The following is a 25,717-nucleotide window of genomic DNA, read 5'->3' on the forward strand; positions in this document are numbered from 1 at the left end:
GCACTTCTCACAACACAGACCTGACTCCCCAGAGGCTGCTGTGCTATGGTGAGTAGGGCCAAAGCTGGGCCCAGGGACTGGAGCCATCACGTACCTGTATGATATCCTTCTTAAGTATCCGGCAGAAACTTAGCTGGCTCATAGGATAGACGGGCTGCCACTCCTGGGCTTTCTTTGTAGCCACCAGTAGGTTGGAGATTTCTGTGGAGAGAGTGAAGTCTGAGCAATGTGCGGAAGGCTGAGGACCCCAGCTGGCCAATGTCTGTCCAGCCAAGAGGGCTGTTCAACACTTACAGGCCACTTGTTGGTTCAGTTATTCAACGTCTATTTATTAAGTGATTCCTGCCTACTAGAAGCTTATAGGCTAATCACAGAGCTACTTTTTCTTTAGGTGTCAATCAAAAAGGAAGCTAAGCTACAAACTGTCTCTAAGATTATTTATTTATTTTTTAAAGATTTTTATTTCTTTATTAATGAGAAAGATAGGAGAAAGAGCCAGACATCACTCTGGTACATGTGCTGCTAGGGATCGAACTCAAGACCTCATCCTTGAGAGTCTAGTTCCTTAGACACTGTGCCACCTCTCGGACCACTGTCTCTAAGATTTTATGACGACTATGGTAGTTATCAGTGTGAGCGAGGGGAGACACACAGAACTTTGGCGATGAGTGTGTTGTGGAACTGTAACCCTATAATTTTGTAATCTTGTAAACCACTATTTAATCACTGATAAAAAAAACTTTTTTTTTTTTTTTTTTTTATGAAAGGGAAGCTGCAATTTGTGTGACTTCTCTACATGGCTGGGATAGGAGCTCCAAGGTTCACATAGCAGGACCAGTCTAGGTAAGAGAGATCGGAGCAGTCTTCCCTACCGGAATGAAAAAAATTTTTCTTTTTTTGCCTCCGGGGTTACTGTTGGGGCTCAGTGCCTGCACCATGAATCCACTGCTCCTGGAGGCCATTTCCCGCCCCCCCCCCCATTTTGTTGTAGTCTTGTGGTTATTATTATTGTTTTTGATGTTGTTCACTGTTGGATAGGAAAGAGAGAAATGGAGAGAGAAGGGGAAGACAGAAATGGGGAGAGAAAGAGAGACACCTGCAGACCTGCTTCACCGCCTGTGAAGCGATTCCCTGCAGATGAGGAGCCGGGGGCTCAAACCAGGATTCTTACGCTGGTCCTTGTGCTTTGCACCACGCGCACTTAACCCACTGTGCTACCGCGCGACCCCTGCAAAAATATTTTTTTAAGATTTTACTTATCTATGAGAAAGACAGGAGAAGAGACAGGAAGAACCAGACATCACTCTGGTACATGTGCTGCTGGGGATTGAACTTGGGACCTCATGCTTGAGAGCCCAATGCTTTATCCACTGCGCCACCTCCTGGACCGTGCAATGAAATATATTTCTTTAATGGGGGATTAATGGTTTACAGTTGACAGTCAAATACAGTACTTGGTACATGTGTACCATTTCTCAGTTTTCCGCATAACACTCTAACCCCCCCACCCAGACCCTCCTCCACTGACACGTTCCAGGACCCACCGCCCACCCCCAGAGTCCTTGACTTTGGTGAAATACGACTAAGTGAAAGTTTTAAACACAAACAAAACCTCCTAGAAGGCAAGGATCACGTTGAGTGTATTTCTTTTCTGTCTCCAGAGCCTGATCTCTAGTAGGCTCTCAAAACATGTCATTAGATGGTTTGACGGAACATCCACGATGTGAACTGAGGACGAAGGAAGGGGGACGGCTGGGGTTGGGCGGTGGGGCAGTGGGTTAAGCACACGTGGCGCAAAGCGCAGGGACCAGCGTAAGGATCCCAGTTCGAGCCCCCGGCTCCGCTCCCCACCTGCAGGGGAGTCGCTTCACGGGCAGTGAAGCAGGTCTGCAGGTGTCTATCTTTCTCTCCCCTCTCTCTCTGTCTTCCCCTCCTCTCTCCATTTCTCTCTGTCCTATCCAACAACAAAGCAACGTCAACAATGGCAATAATAACCGCAACGAGGCTGCAACAACTAGGACAACAAAAAGGGGGAAAAATGGCCCCCAGGAGAGGTGGATTCATGGTGCAGGCACCGAGCCCAGCAATAACCCTGCAGGAAAAAAGAAAAAAAAAGGAAGGGGGACGGCCAAGGCAGGAGGATGAAAAGCACTGCTGTGAGTAGAAAAAATAGTATAAGTTGTTCCGAATCTCTGTGATCTTCCCAAGAAATCACTTGTTAAAAAATCTGGCTGGAAGACGGGCGGCAGCGCAGTGCAGGTGGCTCAAAGCACAAGGACCGGTGAAAGGATCTTGGTTCGAGCCCCCGGCTTCCCACCTGCAGGGGAGTCGCTTCACAGGCAGTGAAGCAGGTCTGCAGGTGTCTGTCTTTCTCTCCCCCTCTGTCTTTGCTTCCCCTCCTCTCTCCATTTCTCTCTGTCTTATCCAACAACAATGACATCAATAACAACAACAATAACTACAACAACAATAAAAAGACAAGAGCAACAAAAGAGAAAAAAAAAAACATTTTGCTACCCATGATAACCCCGGTGTGATGCAAGGATGTGTATATGTACACACACACACACACACACACCCTCCCTGTCTTGTTTAATTGATGATGAGCACATCAATCCCTTAGTTCTGATTCACAAACATATTACAAATTCTCCCAGGCCAGGATCAGCACAGGTAGCTAACTGGGTCTTAAACTTCATGGAAGTCACCTTCTTACTATAGAGACCCAAAGCTCCAAGGTTTATCATGATGGGAAGAGGGGAGTGGAGGAAGCACATTCAGATTTGTACCCGCAGGAGTTTGGGGGAACCCCTGAAAGGTTCTCACTTGTCAACTGCTGGGTCCTACAATGGAACATGTGACTCAGACATGATAGTCTCTCAAACCCTCACTTTTTTGATGCTTTTCCATATTGTTTTTCCTTTTATTATTATTTTTTAAAGTTCCTAATTTTTGACTAACTTCTCTGTGTTAGCCACTGTCCAGAGCTCCTTATACACATGAACTCCTTTGTCTTCCTGACAATCCTATGTGGTGCTGTGGTCTGGGAGGTGGGGCGGTGGTTAAAGCACTAGGCTCTCAACTGTGAGGTCCTGAGTTTAATCCCCAGCTGCACATGTGTGGGTCTGCTTCTAATTCTGCTTCTAAAACCCCCTTCTGTTTCATTTGGTTTCATCCCCCCCCCCTTTAACACTGTATTCTATTTACATAACTGCTGTTAACTAAGCACCACCCTCCCTCCAGGGCATTGGTGGTTCTGTGGTAGGATTCTCGCCTGCTCCGCCCCCTCTCCTTGTCACACCCTGATTTTCACCAGTCACTTTTCTCTCCACCCTCTCTACGTCACATCCTGTTTATACCCTACTTGGCAAGTATATTAGTTTTAGTTTAGCTTAGCTTGGCTTAGATTGTGCTGCATTCCACACGAATAAAGAGATACTGCGTACAGCTCAGCCATGAGTCCCTGGTCGTCTGTCTCCCATCAGTGAAGCTCAGCCCAACACACATGTACCAGAGTGATGTCTGGTTCTTTCTTTCTCTCCCCTTCTTCATGAATAAATAAATAACATCATTAAAACAAAGCAATCTGGGGGTTGCAAGGTAGAGCAGCAGGTTAAGCGCACATGGCGCAAGGACCGGCGGAAGGGTCCTGGTTCGAGCCCCCGGCTTTCCACCTGCAGGGGAGTCACTTCACAGGCGGTGAAACAGGTCTGCAGGTTTCTGTCTTTCTCTCCCCCCTCTCTGTCTTCCCCTTCTCTCTCCATTTCTCCCTGTCCTATCCAACAACAAACAGCATCAACAACAACAACCACCACCACAACAAGGCTGCAACAACAAGGGCAACAAAAGGGGTGGGTGGCTTCCAGGAGCAGTGGATTCATGGTGCAGGCACTGAGCCCCAACAATAACCCTGGAGGCAAAAACAAACAAACAAATACACAAAGCAATCCAACGTGGTGGAGAGTGTTTCTGTTCCCCTTTTCAGAGGGCAGAAGACAGATTCAGAGTGAGTGGTCAAGTCAGGAAGCTCCAGAACCAACTTGGGGATGACACTAAAGCCAGGGGTGGCCTCAGTTACTCACCTTCCCACAGCATATCTGCAAGGGCAGGGCTTACACCCCTGGGTGTCAGTATCCGACTGAGTTACAGAACCCCTGTCACCTGTGGCCACAGTCACTCTGATGGTGACCAATCAGAAGCTAAACAATGTGGGGCCCGCTTAGGCCTTGGCTAGTGGAGTTACAGGCTTCCCTTGTTATCATATTCTGGGGTCCTCCTTTGTAACCAGTCAACTCTTCTCCCTTTTGTCATCCTAATCCACCCTGCTATCTGGGTAATAATTAGGTTTAAATAGGCAACTCAGGAGTGCTCTAATTGGAGGGAGAAAAAAAGACACCAAGAAAGGGAGACTGAAATAGTGCCCACAGAAAATGGATGGGAGCAGTCATTTGCGGAATTAGAGAGGAAGACAGTATCCAGGGCCACCTGTGAGCTGGCTGTGTGTTTGTTCCTTTATGGATGCATTTTGTCTCTTAAAAATCAGTAACAACAACAACAACAAAACCCTACTCCCAGCGGCGACCTGCTTTCTATTTATTCAGTGAGGAGTTTCTCAGCTGTATTTCTCTTTCTCTCTCTCTTTTTTTTTTTTTTGCCTCCAGGGTTATTGTTGGGCCTCAGGGCCTGCACCACAAATCCACTGCTCCTGGAGGCTTCCCCCCTTCCACTTTTGTTGTTTTCTTGTTGTTATAGTTATTATTACTATTGTTGGATAGGGCAGAGAGAAATGGAGAGAGGGCAGGAAGACAGAGAGGGGGAAGAGAAAGACAGACACCTGCAGACCTGCTTCACTGCCTGTGAAGCGACTCCCCTGCAGGTGGGGAGTCAGGAGCTCCAACCGGGATCCTTACACCGGTCCTTGTGCTTTGCGCCACGTGCCCTTAACCCGCTGTGCTACCGCCCGACCCTCTCTCAGCTGCATTTCTCTGTGAGAGACCCAGGCTGAGGTCTGGCTACCAGAACTTTATGGTTAGAGGGTCAGGAACAAGGAGGAACTGATGCCGACATTCTCCGTATTCCATGATTTTACCACTTCTCTAATTTACAGGTGGCAGAGGGAAGAGAGAGGGCTTCTGAGGGCAGACACCAAGAAGCCTTGTTTTTTTCTCTTCCGCCTCCTGTCCCTTCACTTCCCTTCTCTCCGTGCTGTCCGCTCTCCCAGAACAGAAGAACTGTTCCTTGGCTTGATGACTGCCTCTGTGCCGGGAGTTCAAGTCAGAAGATTTGGGCCCAGATCTCCACGGCTCCTCTAAGTACTTAAAGGATTCTGAGCAAACACAGTGGGGACAGCAAGGCTTTGCTTGTGATCTCAGGATTACACGAGACTTTCACACGGGATTCAGAAATCGGTCAGTACCATTCTCATGATGGTAGCCTTTATCACCTCATCAGCAGCATGACTTCTTACTACTATTATTACGACTAGTACCAGTACTACTAGCCTTCAGTGAGTACTGACCATCTCAACACTTCCATCTCGCCTGTCTAACGGCTCCAAAAAACTAGTATGCGCATGAAAGAAATTCGAACTTGCACATAAACTTGTTAGGACTAGTAGGAGACAACCCACGTGGTAGCCTCTGATATAATTATTTACGGCAGACAGTGTGTGGGCATCAGTTCTGTCCTGAGGACTGTGTTAACCCGTACGTCACAGAAGGGGGAGGAACTCCAGCCAGATCCTGGCTAAAAACAAACAAGCAAACAAACAAATAAAACAACAACAACATCAATGGGGAGAGACAAGCCCTAAAACACAGTTAGCACAGAGTTCCAGGGCCCTCGAGACCCAACAGAGGGGCTCATCCCCTCTACCTGTGCTGCTGTTCCCCGGAGCACAGACCGCTGGTGTCAAGAAAGAACTTCTCCCAATGTGTGGACAGCGAGTCAACTGGGTTGCTGGCTGTTAAGGTCGTGTACCTCACTCTGCAGTTTCAGTCAGATGGCAGATATGCTTTACCTTTGCAGAACAATGCCAAGCACAAAAATAAAGGCTGCAGTTATCCACCCTCAGGCTGGCAGGAAGCTCTATCTGATCAACAAAAAACACAAGTTCTTCCTCCTTCACCAAGTTCAGTGACAGTCTCTTGCTGGGAGACAAGAAAGAAAGAAAGAAAGAAAGAAAGAAAGAAAGAAAGAAAGAAAGAAAGAAAGAAAGAAAGGGAGAAAGAAAAGGGGTGAGATTCGACGCAAAGCTCAGGGAGAAACACCTGGACACACCATGGAGAGAGGTCACTTTCCACAGGCCAACCAGGACCTTCTGGGTGATGTGAGACTCAGAAGATCACTGAGGGGGGCGCAGGAAGCCGCTGAAGGGGGAGGGGGGCTCTGACCTCGGGGTTTGGGCTGGCAGCAGCGCTTCAGCACAAAGCTGATGTTGTCCGTACGAAGGATCTGCTTCTTGAGGTGGTCCATCAGGTCCCCCAGACTGGGGAAGCTGCGCTCTGAGCCGTGAAGACTGTAGTGGCCTTTCTGCACCTCAATCTGAAAGTTCTTGAACTGCTTCTGGCCTCCCAGCACCTGCCATTCACAAAGATGATGGGAATAATGAGTCTGGCAAGGGCACAGGCAACCAGGCTTGGGGTTTCTTGGCTGTTGACAGGGAAACTCGTTAAAAAGCACGACCTTTCTGGATCTGTAAGGGGACATCTATGAAGATACCAACCTCGTAGCCCGCTTGCTATGGTCACATGGCATGGTATCTGTACAAGGTTTAGCATGTACTTTATAAAGGTTAGCAAAGCGAATACTAGTCTTCACGGAGCAGAACATATGATAGCACAATTTATATAGAGAGGTCCTGGGGGAGGGCTGGGCGGTGGCTCACCCAGTTAAGCGCACAAAGTACTATGTGCAAGGCCCTGCAAAAGGATCTGGGTTCGAGCCGTCCCCCCCCCCCCCCCGCCCCAGCTGCCTCCCCACCTGCAGTTTCACGAGCAGTGAGAGGTCTGCAGGTGGCTATCTTTCTCTCACCCTCTTAATTTCTCTCAGTCCTACCCAATAATAAATGGTAGAAAAAAAGTGGCGGGGGTAGGTGGGTGGGGGGCGGGGCGGGGCAGGCAGTAGTGCAGCGGGTTAAGTGCGTGGCACAAATGCGCAAGGACCGGCACAAGGATCCCGGCTTGAGGCCCCCGGCTCCCGGCTCCCCACCTACAGGGCGTTCGCTTCACAAGTGGTAAAGCAGATCTACAAGTTGTCTATCTTTCCCGCCCTCTCTGTCTTCCCCTCCTAAAATGAAAAAATATATATATTAAATGTTAGTAAAAAACCAAAAGAATAAGAAGAAAGAAAAAAGAAAGAACGAGAGAAAGAAAGTTCCTCAGACTGAGCACAGCTCTGTACTGCTCACGTCTACTTAAGGACAATCAGCTTAAGAGGCAGCAGACAGCTAGCTGTCTGGTTCAGCTTCAGGGGTAAATGGTGTCAGAAAGAGGAAGTTTAAGCAACACTTGTCCTTCATGGGCACTTTTGCAAAGGAAACCATTTTAGTGGTTAGGAATGAGGGCCAGAGAGGTTTGTTTACATACGGTGTGCATGCAACCTCAGAGAGGAGATGTAACATCCTGAAATTTCATTTTTTTTTCCTTCCGTAAATGGGAATAATAACACCTATCCTACTTTTTTTTTTTTGGCCCCACTTTACCACTCTTGAAGCTTCCCCCTACAGGTGGGGGCCCGGGGCTTGAACCTGGGTCTTTGTGCATAGCAACATGTGAACTCTACCGTGTGTGTCATTGCCTGGCCCCTCTTCTGCCGTTTTCTCCCGCCATTCTTGAATGAATCTAGTCCTCAGAATTTTCAAAGACTTTTCCTTCGGGGTCAAAGATTTTTGATATGCTAACATGCCGGCTTCAGTCTCATAAGCCCCACCCCTGCCCCAGTTCTTGCGTGCAGCTGAACCCAATCACTGCTAGTATCTTTAGACTGATTCTGTAGAACTCACTGTCCTTTAAGGAACTACAGAAATCATCCCTGAAAACACACAGTCTTTCAATATTTTAAAATACTTCATTTCTTGTCTTTAAAAAAACTGCAAGAGGGGCCAGGCGGTGGCACACCTGGTCAAGCACTCACAGTGTGCAAGGACCCAGGTTCAAGCCTCTAGTCCCCACCTACAGGGGGAAAGCTTCACGAGTGGTGAAGCAGGGCTGCAGGTGTCTCTCTGTCTCTTTCCTTGTCTCCCCTTCCTCTGCTCTCAATTTCTGTCTCTATCCAATGATAGATAAACATTTTTTAAAAGTTTTTTTTTTTTTTAAAGTTGCATGGACAGCAAAGGCACTCTGGTCTAGTGAGGCGGAGCCAACAATTCTGGCATCTGTCTTAGTTTTCTCACATCATTTCTAGCTTTCAGCTATGTGTCCGTCACTGAAAAAACACCTCTACTTATGAAAATATGGGACAGCAAAAAGCTATTAAGAGGTCTACAGCTACCACCTGGGAAAACTATTGTGAAGTCAAGCCATCAAGCCAGCCTCTTTGGCAGCCATCTGTGCCAAGTGAATACCACAAACAGGCACAGCTCTAGGCCTGTAGGAATCTTGCTGCTGCACATTAAAAAAAAAAAAAAAAAAACACTCTAAATAATCACACTGTTACTTTGAAAATGTCTGATGTAAACTGGTATCCTTCACAGCAAACCCCTGCCCTGCTACCTTGAAAAAAAAAAAAAAAAAAAAGCAAGAAAGATAGACAATTCTGATAATTAGCACATTGTAAGAATAGAAACCTTTGCTTTTTAAGGTTTATTTTTACTATTTCATTATCATTGTTGATTTGTATCACCGCTGGTTTCAAAATGTAAATATTATATATTGGACAGATTAAAAGTCAAATTGTTTATTCCATTGCTCCTGGTGGCCATTTTTTCCCTTTTGTTGCTCTTGTTGTTTTTATCGTTGTTATTATTGTTGGATAGGACAGAAAGAAATAGAGAGAGGTGGGGAAGATAGAGGGGGAGAGAAAGACAGACAGACACCTGCAGACCTGATTCACTGCCTGTGAAGCGACTCCCTGCAGGTGGGGAGCCGGGGGCTCGAAATGGGATCCCAATGCTGGTCCTTGCGCTTGGCACCACCTGTGTTTAACCCGCTGCGCTACTGCCTGGCCCCCTTAAATTTTTTAGTACAATCGTTCATGCTAATAGTGGGGCTTTCAGGTCTTTGGAGATTTTTTTTTTTTTTTGGTTAACATTCAATACAAAAGTACTAGAGGGTGTATAACTCTAGAGTTGAATTTTATGGGAATCCCTAATATGTATACTACCTTTTTATCTGAAGTAACAAATCAACTATAATCTTGAAAGTGCCTGGAAGGAAAAAAATAAAATAAAAAGGAAAGGAAAAAATCCAGGGCGGGTTCCACTCAGCAGAGCACATGCTGCCATGTTCAGAGACCCAGGTCCAAGCCTCTGGGCCCCACCGGTAGGGGTGGCAAGCTTCAAAAGCAGTGAAGCAGTGCTGCGGTTATCCCTCCTATATCCACAATAAGTAACTACAGCAGAAGAGGGGAGGGGGCATGGCCGCTAGGTATGGAGCAGCTGTGTAAGCACTGAGCTCCAGCGATGACCCTACTGGGGAAAAAAAAAGTTATCAAAAGGAGAGGAGGTCCAGGCAGGCAGGATGCCCCTTGTTAGAACCACCAGCAACTTTCTCTAAGACCCAGGCTTTTTTTTAACACCAAGTTTCCTTCCCCCTGACCCCCAACACACACACACACAAGCTGTCTTCTCTGTGGCATCTCCTGTACCAGGAAAACACACACACACACACACACACACACACACACACAAGCTGTCCTCTCTGCAGCATCTCCTGTAGCAGGAACACACACACACGAGCTGTCCTCTCTGCGGCATCTCCTGTAGCAGGCCGCCCTGACTGCCGTGTGGTCATCTGGCTTGGACCTGGCAGGTGTCCTGACCCACCTCCGGCTTCTCAAAGCAGGTGACGGTCATGAGGATGTTGTCGAAGTCTGTGCAGCTCCACCTCAGCACATACAGTCCCTCTTCGCTTCCTTCTTGCCGTAATTTATTGATGGCGTATTCTGTGCTACAGAGGGAGAGAGAGAGAGAGAGAGACAGAGGCAGAGAGAGGCAGAGATCACACCAGGTAGGAAACTAAACCCCATGAGCTCCTTCCACTGTCTGCCCAGAGTCTGGAAGTTCTCTCCGGCACGGGATGCAAGGGGCTGGGGAGCCTCAAGACAGCCGCTGAAATTCAGACGAGGACTCCACCCACCACAGAAGGCCCAGAGTCTGCTCCTCCTTGAATCCCTCAAGCTTGCTGTCTCCAGTCTAAGGACCACCACCCCGTCAAGGCCCACAGCGGCATAGTGGCAGGGGTCCCTCCCCGCCAGCAGCAGGCAGCACAGCTGGAACATGGGCCCACCAAGGGCAGGGCTTTGAGGCTGCTCTGTTCAGTGCGCACAGTAACAGAGAATGTTATCCACAATGACAGAGGATGTCTAGTTTTCTAGCGGCTGCTCACTGAATAAAAAGATCAGGAGAGACCAGGAAGATGCTAGTAGGGGCCACGCCTATCTTCTGCCTTCCTGCATCTCCAGGACTGACGTTCTAGCATAAAGAGGGTTGTGAACAGCTGCTAAGGAATTCTCCATGTAGCATCTACTACCTCCAGGGTGTGGAGATGACTAGCCTTTCTGAAGGAGGGCTGGTGTTGGCAAAACATATTAGGAAGGTAACAACCAACAGCTCCAGTCTTTTGAAAAAATTTTTTTTTCCTTTTTTCCTCCGGGGTTATAGCTGGGGCTCAACACCAGCATATGAGTCCACTGCTCCTAGAGACCGCTTTTTCCTTGATTTTATTTTGTTTTTTATTTACTTATTTTTTATAAGATATGACAGAAAGAAATTGAGAGAGATGGGGAAGATAGGGAGGGGGAGAGAAAGTGGTGCGGGAGGTGGCGCAGTGGATAAAGCATCAGACACTCACGCATGAAGCCCTAGGTTCAGTCCCCGGCAGCTGGTTCTCTCTCTCCTCCTATCTTTCTCACTAATAAATAAATAAATAAATAAAATCTTAAAAAGAGAGAGAGAGAGAAAGACAGACAACTGCAGACCTACTTTACTACTTGTAAGGCAAGCCCCCCTGCAGCTGGGGTGCCGGGGGCTCGAACTGGGATCCTTGTGTGGGTTCTTGCACTTCGTACTATGTGTGCTTGACCTGATGTGCCACTGCCCAACCCCCTTTATAAAATATTTTTTAATTTCTTTATTTATTTATTGGATAGAGACAGCCAAAAATTGAGAGGGGGGGGAGATAGAGAGGGAGAGAGACAGAGAGACACCAGCAGCCCTGCTTCACTACTCACAAAGCTTTCCCCCTGCAGGTGGGGTCTGAGGGGCTTGAACCTGGGTCCTTGTGCACTATAGGACATGCACTCAACCAGGTGCACCACTGCCCAGTCCCCAACTCCAGACTTTGACACCTTCATGTGAGCTCCTCACCTAAGATTCCCTTTCCCCCTTTTGAAGACTCAAGAAAACGTCTTCAGAGTTTAATTTGGCTCTGGATGCCACCTTGGTTTCCTCAGGCAGTGAGTTTCGGTCTCACACAAAATAGGAAACATGCATCCACCTGATAAATGCCTACCAAGAACCTTTGATGCGCTAGGCCCTGCTATGGCTGCTGAGGAAAAAACAGTGAACAAAGCAGACGCGGTCCCTGCTCTTGTGTGGCTCACTCTCTGGGTGACATGGAAGAAAAGAGATGGACGTGGGGCGGGGGGAGGGGGGTGTAGTCAGGTGGTAGTGCAGCGGGTTAAGCGCAGGTGGCCTGAAGCATAAGGACCGGTGTAAGGATCCCGGTTCGAGCCCCCGGCTCCCCACCTGCAGGGGAATTGCTTCACAGGTGGTGAAGCAGGTCTGCAGGTGTCTTGTCTTTCTCTCCCCCTCTGTGTCTTCCCCTCCTCTCTCCATTTCTCTCTGCCCTATCTAATAACAATGACATCAATAACAACAATAACCACAACAATGTTAAACAAGGGCAAGAAAAGGGGAAAAATGGCCTCCAGGAGCAGTGGATTCGTGGTATAGGCACCGAGCCCCAGCAATAACCCTGGAGGCAAAAAAAAAAAAAGGGGGGGAGACGTGGAAATAAAGGTGGTGTGTTGGGAAGTATCACATGCCCCTGAAGAAGACCAAGTGTGAAGGGGCTCCAGGTCCCTTCCAGCTCCAAGACTTGGTCACCCTCACTGACCCAGCAGCTCACTGGCAGCTGAGTCAAGATGACTAGTTCTAAGTACTCATGACGGGAGAGGCTTAAGCGGTGAGGAACGCCCCATTAAGAGAGAAGAAAAGGAGGGTTTTCCGCAAGGGCTGGGGTGAGACTGGAAGGCCTGGCTTCTGGGCAGCGAGGATGGAAGAGGACAGGCAGTGGAGTCAGGACTGAAGGACGTGCTTCCTCAGTCTCATCTTACGCATCTGTGTCTATGGCAGCCACTTCACTACTAAAACCCCATCACAAGAAGAGAAGGTTCTGGAACCAACCAAATTGGACCATGACAGCCATTCTGTATGTTGTGGACGATCAAAGGGGGAGCCACATCGGTGCATAAGTAATGGTGGGCATCTGCTGTGAGCCGGAAGTAGCCGTCCACCAGGGACACAAAGGATAAGGCCTCTTCGTGGGAAGAGAGCTTCAGTTCCTGGTGAGAGAAAAAGAAACGAGCAGGGTTATATCATGTATCCCTCTTTTTTTTGTTTGTCTTTTTTTCCCCTGTATCCATCATGTCAGGCAGTTGAGTCCCTGGGGTATCTGAAACACAGTGAAGAATTTGCCAGCCCAAGGGAAGGCTTCTTGTTGATAGTCATTACCCACTGTTTATTTAGAACTCTGCTGGTCACACTTTCCTGTCTCTTCTCTCTAAACTGACAGGTCAGCCTGTCCCCACAGTCCAGAAAAAAGAATACTGAACCCAGGTGTTGGCAGTTCAAGAGCAGAGGCCCTGGCCCTGGCTAAGCCAGCATGACTTCTACCTTCTAGGAAAGGGTGTTGCGCTTCATGAAGAGTTGGCTCTCAAAGGTGAATCTTCAGACTTTACTAGGAATGGTGCCGGCCAATCCCCACGCATTCCATTCCTTTGTTCTATCTTCTTTCTACCCTCAAGACCCGCCCTGCCTACAGGGTATCATTAATCCTACCAGTTAACTGTGGTTAACTGGTAGGTGACTGGAGTATTCAGAAGTCAGATGGGCCAGCTGGGTGCTGACTGGACTCTGTGAGTCAGTGCAGAATAGGAACTGGCACCCAAGACGAGACCAGCTGGCCGTCATCTCTGCTCCACGTCTGGCTACACTGAAAAGCCCAATCATGGATGCCGTCAACCTTGCCCTCACCACAGAGTCCCTAGGAACAGATGGTGCCTTGGAAACCCCAAGCAGCACAGGCTGGGGCTGCCGCTTTCTTGCTCTCTGACCCTGTACGAGTTTTGCCATATATCCCAGACCCCCCCACTGAAAATGGGTTCACAATTCCTACGTCAAAGGTTCTTGTAAAACCTAAATAAGATAATGCAGGCACTACATAGAACATGGTCCTAGCAGCTAAACTGCGCTGACACATGGCACTTACTCACCCGGCCCTGCCTTCTTCCAGTTTCCATCTTTCTTTTTTTAAAATATTTATTTCCTTTTATTGTTGTTGTAGCTATCTATTATTGTTGTTGTTACTGATGTCATTGTTGTTGGACAGGACAGAGAGAAATGGAGAGAGGAGGGAAAGACAGAGAGGGGGAGAGAAAGACAGACACCTGCAAACCTGCTTCACCGCCTGTGAAGCGACTCCCCTGCAGGTGGGGAGCCGGGGGCTCGAACTGGCATCCTTACATCAGTTGTTATTGATGCTATCATTGTTGGATAGGACAGAGAGAAATGGAGAGAGGAGGGGAAGACAGAGGGGGAGAGAAAGACACCTGCAGACCTGCTTCACCGCCTGTGAAGTGACCCCCCTGCAGGTGGGGAGCCGGAGGCTCAAACTGGGATCCTTATGCCGGTCTTTGTGCTTTGTGCCACTTGCGCTTAACCTGCTGCACTACCGTCCGCCCCCCCCCCCCTTTTTTTTAACTTTTTAAACAAGTGTAACCATCTACTTGTATAGTTTGCATTTTGCCCATTCACAAAAGCCATTTATGTAGGTCATGTTTTCAAACAGCTATCTGTTCACGCAATGTCCCCCTCAGCTGAAGTGTGCTCCATGTTCCCATTCTGATCACTGCACATGGAGACAACTTGCAGTAAGTATTCCGTCATGGTTACATGGCCGGAACAAACATTCTCATTCACTATCTGCACCTGTCATTCTTTCTGGAAAGCAGGCCTACAGAGTCTGAAAGAATAAATAGTTTTGACATGTTTAATAGCTTCCAGCAGGGATACCAACGTGGCAACTCACTCCAGATGGAGACGGGTGAGTGGGGACTTGTCCAGTGCCGAGCACTCTCCTCTGGGCGCCATTATTTGTCAACCTTCAGGCAAAGCCTGGTGCTGCACGAGTAGGGACCCACCTTCGTTCTGTGAGGTCTCGCCAGCCCCTCCCCTCTGCTATCAGCTGTGACTCCTGTGACACCAACGTGCTTGTCTTGGCGAAATCCCCACTTCCTCTGCCGCACTGGCCAGTGTGTCTAGGTCAGGGGCTCATGTGACACCAAAGGAAAGAGGAAGTGTGTCTGCACAGCCCTTCCTCTGCCCTACAGCCACCTGGGTGGGGGTGTGCCTGGCGCCAGGGGCCGGCGGCTGTAGAGCTCTGCTCAAGGACAAGGAGGAGCCTTTCCACACCCTTGTCCAGCCCGCAGAGAAAGACGCTGGCATTGACCAAGCCTCTCTTTCTTCCTCCTCCTCCTAAGACAGAGATATGGGTGGAAGAAAGGCAATGAGAGGGGAAAAGATTGGCATGGAAGCTTCCTGTTCACGCAGTGTGGGCCGTGCGCACTACGCGGCAGCCGTGTCACCAGCCCCACTGACCAGCGTTCTTCTTCTGCATTCTCTCCAGCTTTTATGAATTCAATAATGATGCAGAGATCTCTTTCGGAGGGCTGTAAAGCCTGAAGCAAAGACATTGGCGGGGAAGGACTAGGAAGGTGGCACACCAGACTTTCATGCCTGAGACCCCAGAGGTGCCAGGTTCAATGTCCAGCATCACCACACACCATGGCTGAGCAGAGTTCTAGTCTCTCTCTGTGTGTCCCTTAAAATGAATGTCAGTAGAGGAGGGGAGGGGAGGGGAGGGGAGAAGAGGGAGATAGAAAGGGAAAGAAAGGGAGTCGGGCGGTAGCACGTGGCACAAAGCGCAAGGACCGTCGCAAGGATCCTGGTTCGAGCCCCCGGCTCCCCACCTGCAGGGGAGTCGCTTCACAGGCGGTGAAGCAGGTCTGCAGGTGTCTGTCTTTCTCTCCCCCTGTCTGTCTTCCCCTCCTCTCTCCACTTCTCTCTGTCCTATCCAACAACAACGACATCAATAACAACAACAATAAAACAATAAGGGCAACAAAAGGGAAAATAAATAAATATTTTTTAAAAAGCAAAAAAAAAAAAAGGGAAAGAAAGAGAGAAAGGAAGGAAGGGAAGGAGAGAGGGAAGGAGTGAGGGAAGGAGAAAAAAAGGGGGAAGAAGGAAGGAAGGTAAAACAACAAGGGCAACAAAAGGGAATAAATAAATACTTTTTAAAAATTTAAAAAAGAAGGAAGGAAGGAAGGAAGGAAGGAAGGAAAGAAAGAGAAATTTGTAAGAGCAAAGGGAGAGACTAATCCAGATGAACCAGTGTAACCTGAAAACTGACATCAAGACTGTCTGTATCAGCAGTAGGGACTTTCTGAGTTCAATATGACAAACATCAGTGTTTTCCTCCCTGGGACAGGCACCCTGGACAGAATGTGCTGACTGTCTGTCCTTGGTGATGCTTCTCTATCATATTAGGTCCAAGCAGAATGGCTTCTGGAGCAAACTTACCATTTTTTTCTGGTCCTGTTTATTAATGCTGACCAGAGACTCTTTTATGACAATGTGAGTGATTTCAGGGAAGTAAGAGAAATTGTTCCACTCTTCCCGGGCTTTGTTTTTCTCCTCATCCTTCTTGTGTTTGCCTTCTTGTTTTTTCCGTTTCAGTTTATTTTTTTCCTTTTCAACAGGAACAACCTGGTAAGATACAGAAAAAGTGTCAGAATTAAGTTGGCATATATATATATATATTGTTTTCAATTAGTGAAGGTCAATGTTTCTGGAAAAAAAAGAAAAAAAAAAATCAATGCAGGGTCTACATCCAAGGAGAAGAAACTCAGCATGCCTGGGGTCTGTTGAGGAACTGGGGGAGCTGGCCCCTGTGAGGTTAGGACTGCAGTTTGGGGACCTCTCAAGATTTTACCCCTGGGACAGACCTAAGCGTACGTATGTCCTGAACTCTCTGTGTAGCTTCCAGTGAGTGAGTGAAGTCAGAAAGGGCAATGACCACCTCCTGCCACCCCCCTCTCAACCGTGCTCATCTCCGGACGGGTATGTGGGTCTTAACCCAGACAGAGGACCTGCTCTTCCCCCACGTGACTGGACAAAGCCTGAGCCTCTTTCTTTCAGAACCGCTGATTACCTTGACTGTGGAACAATATTCAAACCGGTATTTTGAGGAAAAGGTGTGAATCCTAAGTGTGAGCTTTGTCTGCAGGAGATTAAACATTCAGAGTTCCGTAAATAGTGGAGACCAGAAATCTAGGTCAGTTAGTTAGCCAGTTAGGTCAGCTCTTTGACCCACCATTTCCCCATTCAGAAAACAAGAGATCTTACCTCCTGACAGTAGACAACTCCTTAGAAACACAGTACCTACTACAAAGAAAGCACCCAGTACAGGGCACTGATTTTACCATGAGAACAAACAGAGTGAGAGACTCTCTCACCTTTAATATTGCTATTTACAAGATCATGAGAACACCAGACACTGAACTGACCTGATCAGTATTTATTATGTGCTAAGCTTCTGTGCCAAATAACAATTATCTTAACAGCAGTATGCAGCAGATACAAGCAGGATCTTCATTTTATTTATTTATTTATTTATTTATTCCCTTTTGTTGCCCTTGTTTTATTGTTGTAGTTATTATTGTTGTTGTTATTGATGTCATCACTGATGGATAGGACAGAGAGAAATGGAAAGAGGAAGGGAAGACAGAGAGGGGGAGAGAAAGACAGACACCTGCAGACCTGCCTCACCGCTTGTGAAGTGACTCCCCTGCAGGTGGGGAGCCGGTGGCTCAAACTGGGATCCTTATGCCGGTCCTTGCACTTGGCGCCATGTGCACTTGGCGCCATGTGCGCTTAACCCGCAGCGCTACTGCCCGACTCCCTCAGGATCTTCATTTTACAGAAGTGTTTGTATAGGTATGGTATCCCTCCCAAGGACGTATGACTTGGGTAATCATGATTTAATACAGGTCTATCAAGGCTTAAGACCTATAATTTCTTTTTTCTTTAATTAAAAAAAATTTTTTTATTGGAGACAGACAGAAACCGAGAGAGGAGGGGGAGATAGAGAGGGAGAGAGACAGAGAGACACCTGCAGCCCTGCTTCACCACTCGTGAAGCTTTCTCCCTGCAGGTGGGGACCAGGGGCTTGAACCTGGGTCCTTGTGAACTGTAAGTGCTTATTAACCAGGTAAGCCACTGCCTGGCCCCATTAAGACCTATAGTTTCAAACCCCTCTATTTCAACAAAAGCATTTTTATAAGGAAGATTCAAAGTGCAAAATCAATTAAATGCCTTATTTCATGGAGGGATTCAGAAGTCTTAAGTTCAAGCCTTGGCACAACTGTTTATTATTTACGGCCCCTGGGCGTGTTTCTTAACTTCTCTGTGTCTCCTTGTGCTCTGCTCTGAAATAAAGACAACGGTGGGAGATGACTGGGTACCACTTGTGCTCTAAATGCATTAAGTCTACAAGTCTGAGTCATGGTGCTGTGTATGTCAGAGCAAAGCCCATTCCAGTCTTTCTTTCTCTTTCAACAAATCAATCCTTGAAAAATAAGATACAGGTTGTTCAGTGAGGAAGCAATGACAGAAGCCAGACCTTCCTCCTTCTGCATCCCACAGTGAGCCTGGGTCCATGCTCCCAGAGGAATAAAGAATAGGAAAGCTCTCAGGGGAGGGGAGGGGATACGGAGCTCTGATGGTGGGAACTGTGTGGAGTTGTACCCCTCTTATCCTATGGTCTTCCATTTTCTAAATAAAAAAATATTAGTAAAAAAAAAAAGAAGAAGAAGAAGAAGATATGGGTAAGAGGTACTAGTCCCTCAGATGTTTTTTAAAAGGGACGAAGAGCAATTGGTGAGCAAGTGTTAACATTCTCATATTCTACAGCGGAAATACCACCGCCGCGTGCCTCTGCTTCCCTACATGACTCAACACGTTCACAGACCTACCGCTTGCTACAAGGCTGCAGTACCGGATGACTGCTCCCTGGTCTCCAGTCTAAAGAAACTCCGCCGATGGGGTGGAGACTATGCAAGCAGGGAGGGGATCCCACCAAGACAGACAGAGCATGTCGAGTACGGAGGGTGTTCTGTTTCCGTTGGCTAACTGCCTTTGGCCACTCACGTTTTGTTTCTGCCTCCACTGGATGCCCAGATTCCCAGTCACCATCACTTCAGAGCAGAGAGTGCTTCCGCTGTCGCTCGGGTACAGCCGACTCATCTCGTTCTCCGCTGAGATCAGTAGCATGGAAGTTTCGAATATCTCCGCGCCGTAATGTTTGGTCAGCGTTTCCAGGGTAGCCAAGTACTTCACCTTCAGGTCATGTGTGGACACGCTACTGTCGCATATGGTCTTGTTGTTGAACTCTTTGAGGAAATCTTTGAAGACATTATTGATCCGCATCCTGGTGAGAAGATTCCTTTGCCTGATGGATTTATTCAATGTTTCTGGAATATACCGCTTGTAGCTAAAAGGAAGTTGGAAAATATCTTTATTTATTTTTTTTTCTTTCATGTGTAGCTTAGCAGAAAATAGGCAAAAAAAAACCAAAAAACTTAAGTCTTTATAAAGTCTTCCTTATAAATATCACTGAGTTACTACCAGGCGGCCCTAGGCGGGACTAGCACTCAGGATGATGATCTCGAGGTGGAGGTGTGAACAGAATAGCACATGCTGCAGTATTTTATGGAAATGGGAATTCTGCACATACATTTCGTCAGATTTCCAGGGTCTGAGAAGCCAAAGCAGAATGGCCTTGCTATGTTTCTGCTGCCCAGCGTCACTTTCTGCACGCGTCTGCGCTTACATGAGAAGGATTAAGAGTCGGCACCAGCAGAAAATTAATCTTAGAGGTGCAAGGGCCATAGTCAACGCTTTGCAGAGGTTTTGTTTTTACAAAAATAATACTGTTTTTATAAGAAAGTTGGAAGAGATTAATCTGATACAAGAGACAGTGTTTGCTATGGAAATGTACCAACTATGTTAAATGTTGGGGGGGGGGAATCTTGGATGGTGCGTGGAGAAATCACGGTAAATGATATAAGTCAGAAATGGAAGGATGAATATGGGATGACCGCACTCATAGGCAGGAGTTGAAAAACAAGATCAGAAGGGAAAACACTAAGCAGAAGCTGGACTGGAGTTGGTGTGTTGCACCAAAGGAAAAGACTGGGGTGGGAGGGGGGGGGGGGTGGCGAGAGCTCAGGTCCTGGAAAAGGATGACAGAGGACCTAGTGGGGGCTGTATTGTTATGTGGGAAACTAGGAAGTGCTATGCATGTACAAAATACTGTATTTACTGTTGAACGTAAAACATTAATCCCTGAATAAAGGGGAAAAATGCGGGGGGAAAAAAAAGCTTAGAGGTTACCTAGCCAGGTTCTAATGGCTGAATATCTCAACAAACGGACGTAATGCTAAAACAGGCGCCAGTTTTAAGGCGAACGTGAGGGACCCGGGTGGTGGCTCATCTGGTTAAGCTCACAAACCGCATCGCAGCACGCAAAGGCCAGGTTTCAAACCCAGGTCCCCAGCTGCAGGGAGAAAGCTTCGCAAGCGGTGAAGTGGAGGGGCCGGTGTCTCTCTGAATCCATCCCTCTCTATCTTCCCCCTTCCCCCTCTTGGTTTCTCTCTGTCTCTATCCAATAAATAAATAGACGAATGTGAAGGCATATGGAAGGAATAACAAGTCTGTTGAGGAGGTCAATCAGTCTGTGAATCACTCCCAGGTCTGAGGTAGCAGCAGCACCTGGCACAGAAACCATGATGGTTGAACTTAATTCCCAATAGACACCTTTTATTTTCTTTTTTATTCTTTCCCAGATTAATATGATCAATAGAAAGATCAGAGGAGAGCAGGACCATTTTCCATTAGTCTTTTGACAGATACAGAGAAGATACACACAGAATAGCTGTATACTATGCACTGGACAGTCATGCTAGGGAGAGCAGCTTGTAGTCTGCTCCAAACACCCTTACAGCAAGGAAAACACAAGGGAAGACCCATCCGTGCAACCTACCACAAATGATACAGGCATTTTATTCTCCCACCCTCACTCCCAGCCCCCTCTAAATTAGTAAATGGATTTTCTTTTATTTAAAAATTTTTTAATTCATTTTTTTCCCCTTGTTGTTTATCGTTGTTGTTGCTGTTACTGTTGTTCTTGGATAGGACAGAGAGAAATTGAGAAAGGAGGGGAAGACGGGGGGGGGGGAGAAAGATAGACACCTGCAGACCTGCTTCACCACCTGTGAAAGTCAATGGATTTTCTGACACAACTCAGGTGTGAGCCTCGCCTCCCATCACACTGAAGGAAGCTTGGGGCTGTGTGTCTTTCTACTTGAAAAGCCTGGACTGGAGTGGTGGAGCCCCAGTGAAGACAAAACACACACACACACACACACACACACACACACACACACACACCTCCAAACCTGTCTTCACTTAATGACAATTACAATAGCCCGATACTTGAAAATATATATGCTTCATAGGCAGGTAGAAATTATACAGACTGAATAGTACAAAGACTTGATTACAGATGATATTTTCTTTTCTTTTTAAATCTTTTTTTCTTTTAATGTCTGTTTATTTACTCCCTTTTGTTGCCCTTGCTGTAGTTATCATTGTTAAGTTATTGATGTTGTTGTTGTTGGATAGGACAGAGAGAAATGGAGAGAGGAGGGAAAGACAGAGAGGGAGAGGGAAAGATAAGACACATGCAGACCTGCTTCACTGCCTGTGAAACGACTCCCCTGCAGGGGCTTGAACCGGGATCCTTGAGCAGTCCTTGCGCTTGGTGCCACCTGCACTTAACCCGCCGCGCAACCGCCTGACTCTCACAGGTGATATTTTCAAGCTACTACTATTTTCTCCTTCACATGAACAGCACTTTGGTGAACTCTAGTTCAGGTTGGGAGGTGTAGTCTTGCCTGTAGTGGAAGATTCTGACAAGAGTTTCAACCAGAAGGAAAATACGCAGTGACCACAGTGCCCATTTTGGGCAGAGAGGGAATAGGAGGCAAGATGGGGGGGGGGGGGAGAGAGAACGAGCAAGCTGCTGATCTGACTGCTATCCCCAGCTCCGAACTTCCATCCGAGTCCCATTTTCGGAGTTCATTAGTCCATATGCAAGGTCTGGATGCAGCTGTAATTGTGCTGTCTTTGATAAACCGTCTAAGCAAGACTTGGGCCTAGTCTAGAGCAGGGTCAGTCAGAAGTTGGCAGTGGTTACAGTGGTTGTATGAAGGGGGCGGGCCGGTGGCAACCCCGTGGATTATACATGTACTAGGGCCTGGGTTCGAGCTCCCCATCTGCAGGGGAAGGACTCTTCATGAGTAATGAAGCATGTCTATAGGTGACTGTCTTTTTCTTTCCCTCTCTAACCCGTCTCCATTTCTCTGTTCTATCAAATTAAAGAGGAAGGAAGGAAGGAAGGGAAAGGGAGAGAGAGAGAGAGAGAGAGAGAGAGAGAGACAGAGCAGGTAGATTCATACAGTGCCCGCACTGATCCCCCGTGATAACCCTGGTGGCAAGACAAAAGATGAAAAAAATCAGTATATGTGAGAACATCTGAAAAATAATAATAATGAAACCAGCACCATCCCCACGAGCAGTTTACCTGATGTCCTTAGGCAGCTCTGGCAGCTGCACCTTCTTGATCATGGCGTAGTGGGAGATGGCCAAGACCGCCATTCCCAGGCACTCATTCTCGATGTCATGTCCGTCCTGTTCAGTCTTGGGGTCTCGAATGGGAGCCAGACATTTGACCAAATCATACTGCCCCTTTGGAGAAAAGTGAGAAGGGATGAATCACCGCTTAGGTTTAAAGAGCCCACCCTATGGTTCTGATCTTAGGAAGGAGACGTCCTGGCCAGAGCACAGCACAGCACAGCACAGCAGACGAATCTCTGACAGACTGGGCATGGAAGGGCTCCAGAGATGCTCTCCCCAGGTAAGCAAACTCATTTAGCAACTGACACTATGCTTGGTGCTAATGTTCGCAGTGTTAGGACAAGGCAAGGTGACAACAGACTGAGCTTTCTTTCTCTTTCTTTCTTTCCCTTTCTTCCTTCCTTCCTTTTCTTTTTTTAATAAAGAGAGATACAAAAAGAGATACAAAGAGAGTGGGAGAGATATCACAGCACTGCTTCAGGGCGCTGCTCAGTTCTGGCTTACTGTTCTACTAGGAACTGAACCAGGGACCTCAGAGCCTCAGGCGTGAAAAGTCTGGTAATTATACACTCACCTGAAATCTCCAGTTATGGGGCCCAAAGACAACCCCAAGAGAGGAACAGAGAGGAATTAGGAATAAGGGTTTTCGTGTGGCGCAAAGCGCAAGGACCGGAAGGATCCCGGTTTGAGCCCCTGGCTCACAGGCGGTGAAGCAGGTCTGCAGGTGTCTGTCTTTCTCTCCCCCTCTCTGTCTTCCCCTCCTCTCTCTATTTCTCTCTGTCCTATCCAACAACGATGACATCAACAACAACAACAATAATAACTAGAACAATAAAACAAGTGCAACAAAAGGGAAAACAAGGGGAGTTGGGCTGTAGCACAGCGGGTTAAGCACAGGTGGCGCAAAGCACAAGGACGGGCATAAGGGATCCCGGTTCGAACCCCGGCTCCCCACCTGCAGGGGAGTTGCTTCACAGGCGGTGAAGCAGGTCTGCAGGTGTCTATCTTTCTCTCCTCCTCTCTGTCTTCCCCTCCTCTCTCCATTTCTCTCTGTCCTATCCAACAACGACAACAACAATAATAACTACAACAATAAAACAACAAGGGCAACAAAAGGGAATAAATAAATTAAATAAATAAATAAATAAATTTTTTTAAAAAAGGGAAAACAAATATTAAAAAAAAAAAAAAAAAGGAATAAGGGTTCTCTGTTTTCCTTACATAGAGAATTAACTTCATTATCTGACAAACCATTCCCAAAACATCTCGGAAAGGGAGGCCAGGTGGCAGCACACCTGGTTGAGAGCACATGTTACAATGTCCGACAACCTGAGTTCAAGATCCCCGTCCCCAGCCGCAGGGGGAAAGCTTCATGAGTCGTGAAGCAGGGCTGCAGGTTTCTCTCTGCCTCTCTCCCACTCTATCTCCCCTTACCCTCTCGGTTTCTGGCTGTCTCTACTGAATAAATAAAGGTAGTAAATTTAAAAAAAAAAAAAAAATCTTGAAGGTTTATTTATTAACGGAGTGGGGAGAACCAGGACACCATTCCACCACTCCCTAACGTGTGCGATGCAGGGACAGAACCTAGGACTTTACGCTTGAGGATCCAAAGCTTTATCAGTTATGTCACCTCCTAAGCCACAGCCAAAATCTCTCCAGTTCTTCACATTCCCTCACTTTCTTCTTCTTTTTAAAGATTTTATTTATTTACTTATTTTTTCATGAGAAAGACAGAAGGAGACAGAGAAAGCACCAGATATCACTCTGGTACATGTACTGGTGGGGATTGAACTCAGGACCTCACACTTGACAGTCCAATGCTTTATCCACTGCGCCACCTCCCGGACCACACACCCTCACCTTCTATACCCAACCCATCTAGATGATCATAATACTTCTGTTTCTTCAGATAAATTCTTGATCCGGCATTTTGTCTTTGCGATTCTAATGCCACAACACTAAATTGAGGCAGCATTTTCTGTCACACAGGCCAATTCAACAGATTCTCAGATGGCATATGTGATGTATGTATATATTCCATTAATGGTATATGATGGTATATATGTATGTACATATGATGTATGGTTGGCCCTAGCATGATCCACTTTTCATAGTATCAATCACTGAGCATTGTCCAACAGTGAGCACAGTCGTTGCAGGCAACACCAACTCAAATGGTCCATTACACATGGGAAAAACAGAATCCTCCTATAAGCTCACACAGGTCTATGCGATCTAGCTTCAGTTTGCTTCAACAGTCAGTCAGTCAGTCAGTCTCTCCCTCTTTCTCTCTCTCTCTCTCTCTCACACACATACACACACACAAAACCTCTTTCTTCTTCTCTAATCACACTGGCTATTCCTTTCAGCTGCCTACAGCAGGATCAGACCACATTCTGTTTCCTCTTTAATAGATGTGTTAAACTGAGGAGATTTTACCCTCCCACCCCAGGCTACTTGGCAATGTCTGGAGACATTTGGAGGGTCTCACTGGAGGGATGGTGCTCCTGGCATCAGCCTCTGAGCAGAGGGTAGAGTGCACCCATCTGTCCTGTAGTGTGTGAGGTAGTCCCTCACAACAATTATCCAGCACAAAATGTTGGGAATGCCTTCGCTGAAAATCTCTGCTCTACAAAAACGAAATACATTTTTGTATTTACTTCTTCCTTAGAAAACTAAACTTTTAAAAACATTCTCCAAATATGACCGCCGTCGGTCTTTAATCACACTATTTAAACACTCATTCAAACGTCCCTCCCCTATTTTCTTTTTGAATTAACCTATTTACTTATTCATTATTGGATAGAAACAAAGAGAAATTGAGAGGGGAGGGGGAGATAGAGAAGGAGAGAGACGGAGTCACCTGCAGCCCTGCTTCACAACTCATGAAGTTTTCTCCCTGCAGGTAGGGACTGGGGGTTCAAATTGGGTCCTTGTGTGCTATAACGTGTGCGCTTAACCAGGTGCACCACCACCTGGCCCCACCCATTTTTCTATTACAAAAGCTTTTCCTTTATGGCATTTCTCAGAATCTTCCAAAATAGGCTACCATTTTCTTTTCTTGACTGTTCTGTTTGTTCAAGTTGGTTGCAGATCTAATGCTGGTGAAGACTAGGCCTGGCTCACTCACCACAGTCCTTACAGAGCCTCCGCAAAGAGAACAGACGTTCAGGAAACATTTGCTGGATAAATGAATGGTTACAAAGTCATCAAAGAAACAGAGGGGCTGACCTGGTCAAGCATGCGCGCTACCATGAATAGGGACCTGGGTTTGAGCCCTCTGCTCTCCACCAGCAGGAAGGGAAGCGCCAGAGTTGCGAAACAGGTCTGCAGGTGTCTCTCTTTGTCTCTTCCTCTCTATTTTCCCCTCCCCCTCATTTCTACCTGTCCTAGCTAATAAAATAAATTTTAAAAAAGGCAACAGAGATGTGCGTTTCTCACTGACATCTGAATCATGTGCATAATGAATAAGTAGTTGTATAAGATGATATGAACAAAAAGATAGTTTCAAACACGTCA

The 25,717-nt window shown here is 47.0% G+C and overlaps 1 protein-coding gene across 1 annotated transcript in view; it reads right to left on the reverse strand.

Annotated features, from left to right (window-relative positions):
• JAK1 (Janus kinase 1) overlaps positions 1-25,717 on the reverse strand; it is a 153,187-nt gene that overhangs the window by 23,298 nt on the left and 104,172 nt on the right. The window contains exons 6-12 of the mRNA XM_060206350.1: positions 22,146-22,309; positions 18,650-18,992; positions 16,022-16,207; positions 12,566-12,723; positions 9,983-10,106; positions 6,393-6,579; positions 95-201 (exon numbers count right to left, since the gene is read on the reverse strand). Of these exons, the coding sequence (XP_060062333.1) occupies positions 95-201; positions 6,393-6,579; positions 9,983-10,106; positions 12,566-12,723; positions 16,022-16,207; positions 18,650-18,992; positions 22,146-22,309 (1,269 nt within the window). The remainder of the gene's footprint in view (positions 1-94; positions 202-6,392; positions 6,580-9,982; positions 10,107-12,565; positions 12,724-16,021; positions 16,208-18,649; positions 18,993-22,145; positions 22,310-25,717) is intronic.

Source organism: Erinaceus europaeus, chromosome 13 (genome assembly GCF_950295315.1).
Source record: "Erinaceus europaeus chromosome 13, mEriEur2.1, whole genome shotgun sequence".
Taxonomy (NCBI): domain Eukaryota; kingdom Metazoa; phylum Chordata; class Mammalia; order Eulipotyphla; family Erinaceidae; genus Erinaceus; species Erinaceus europaeus.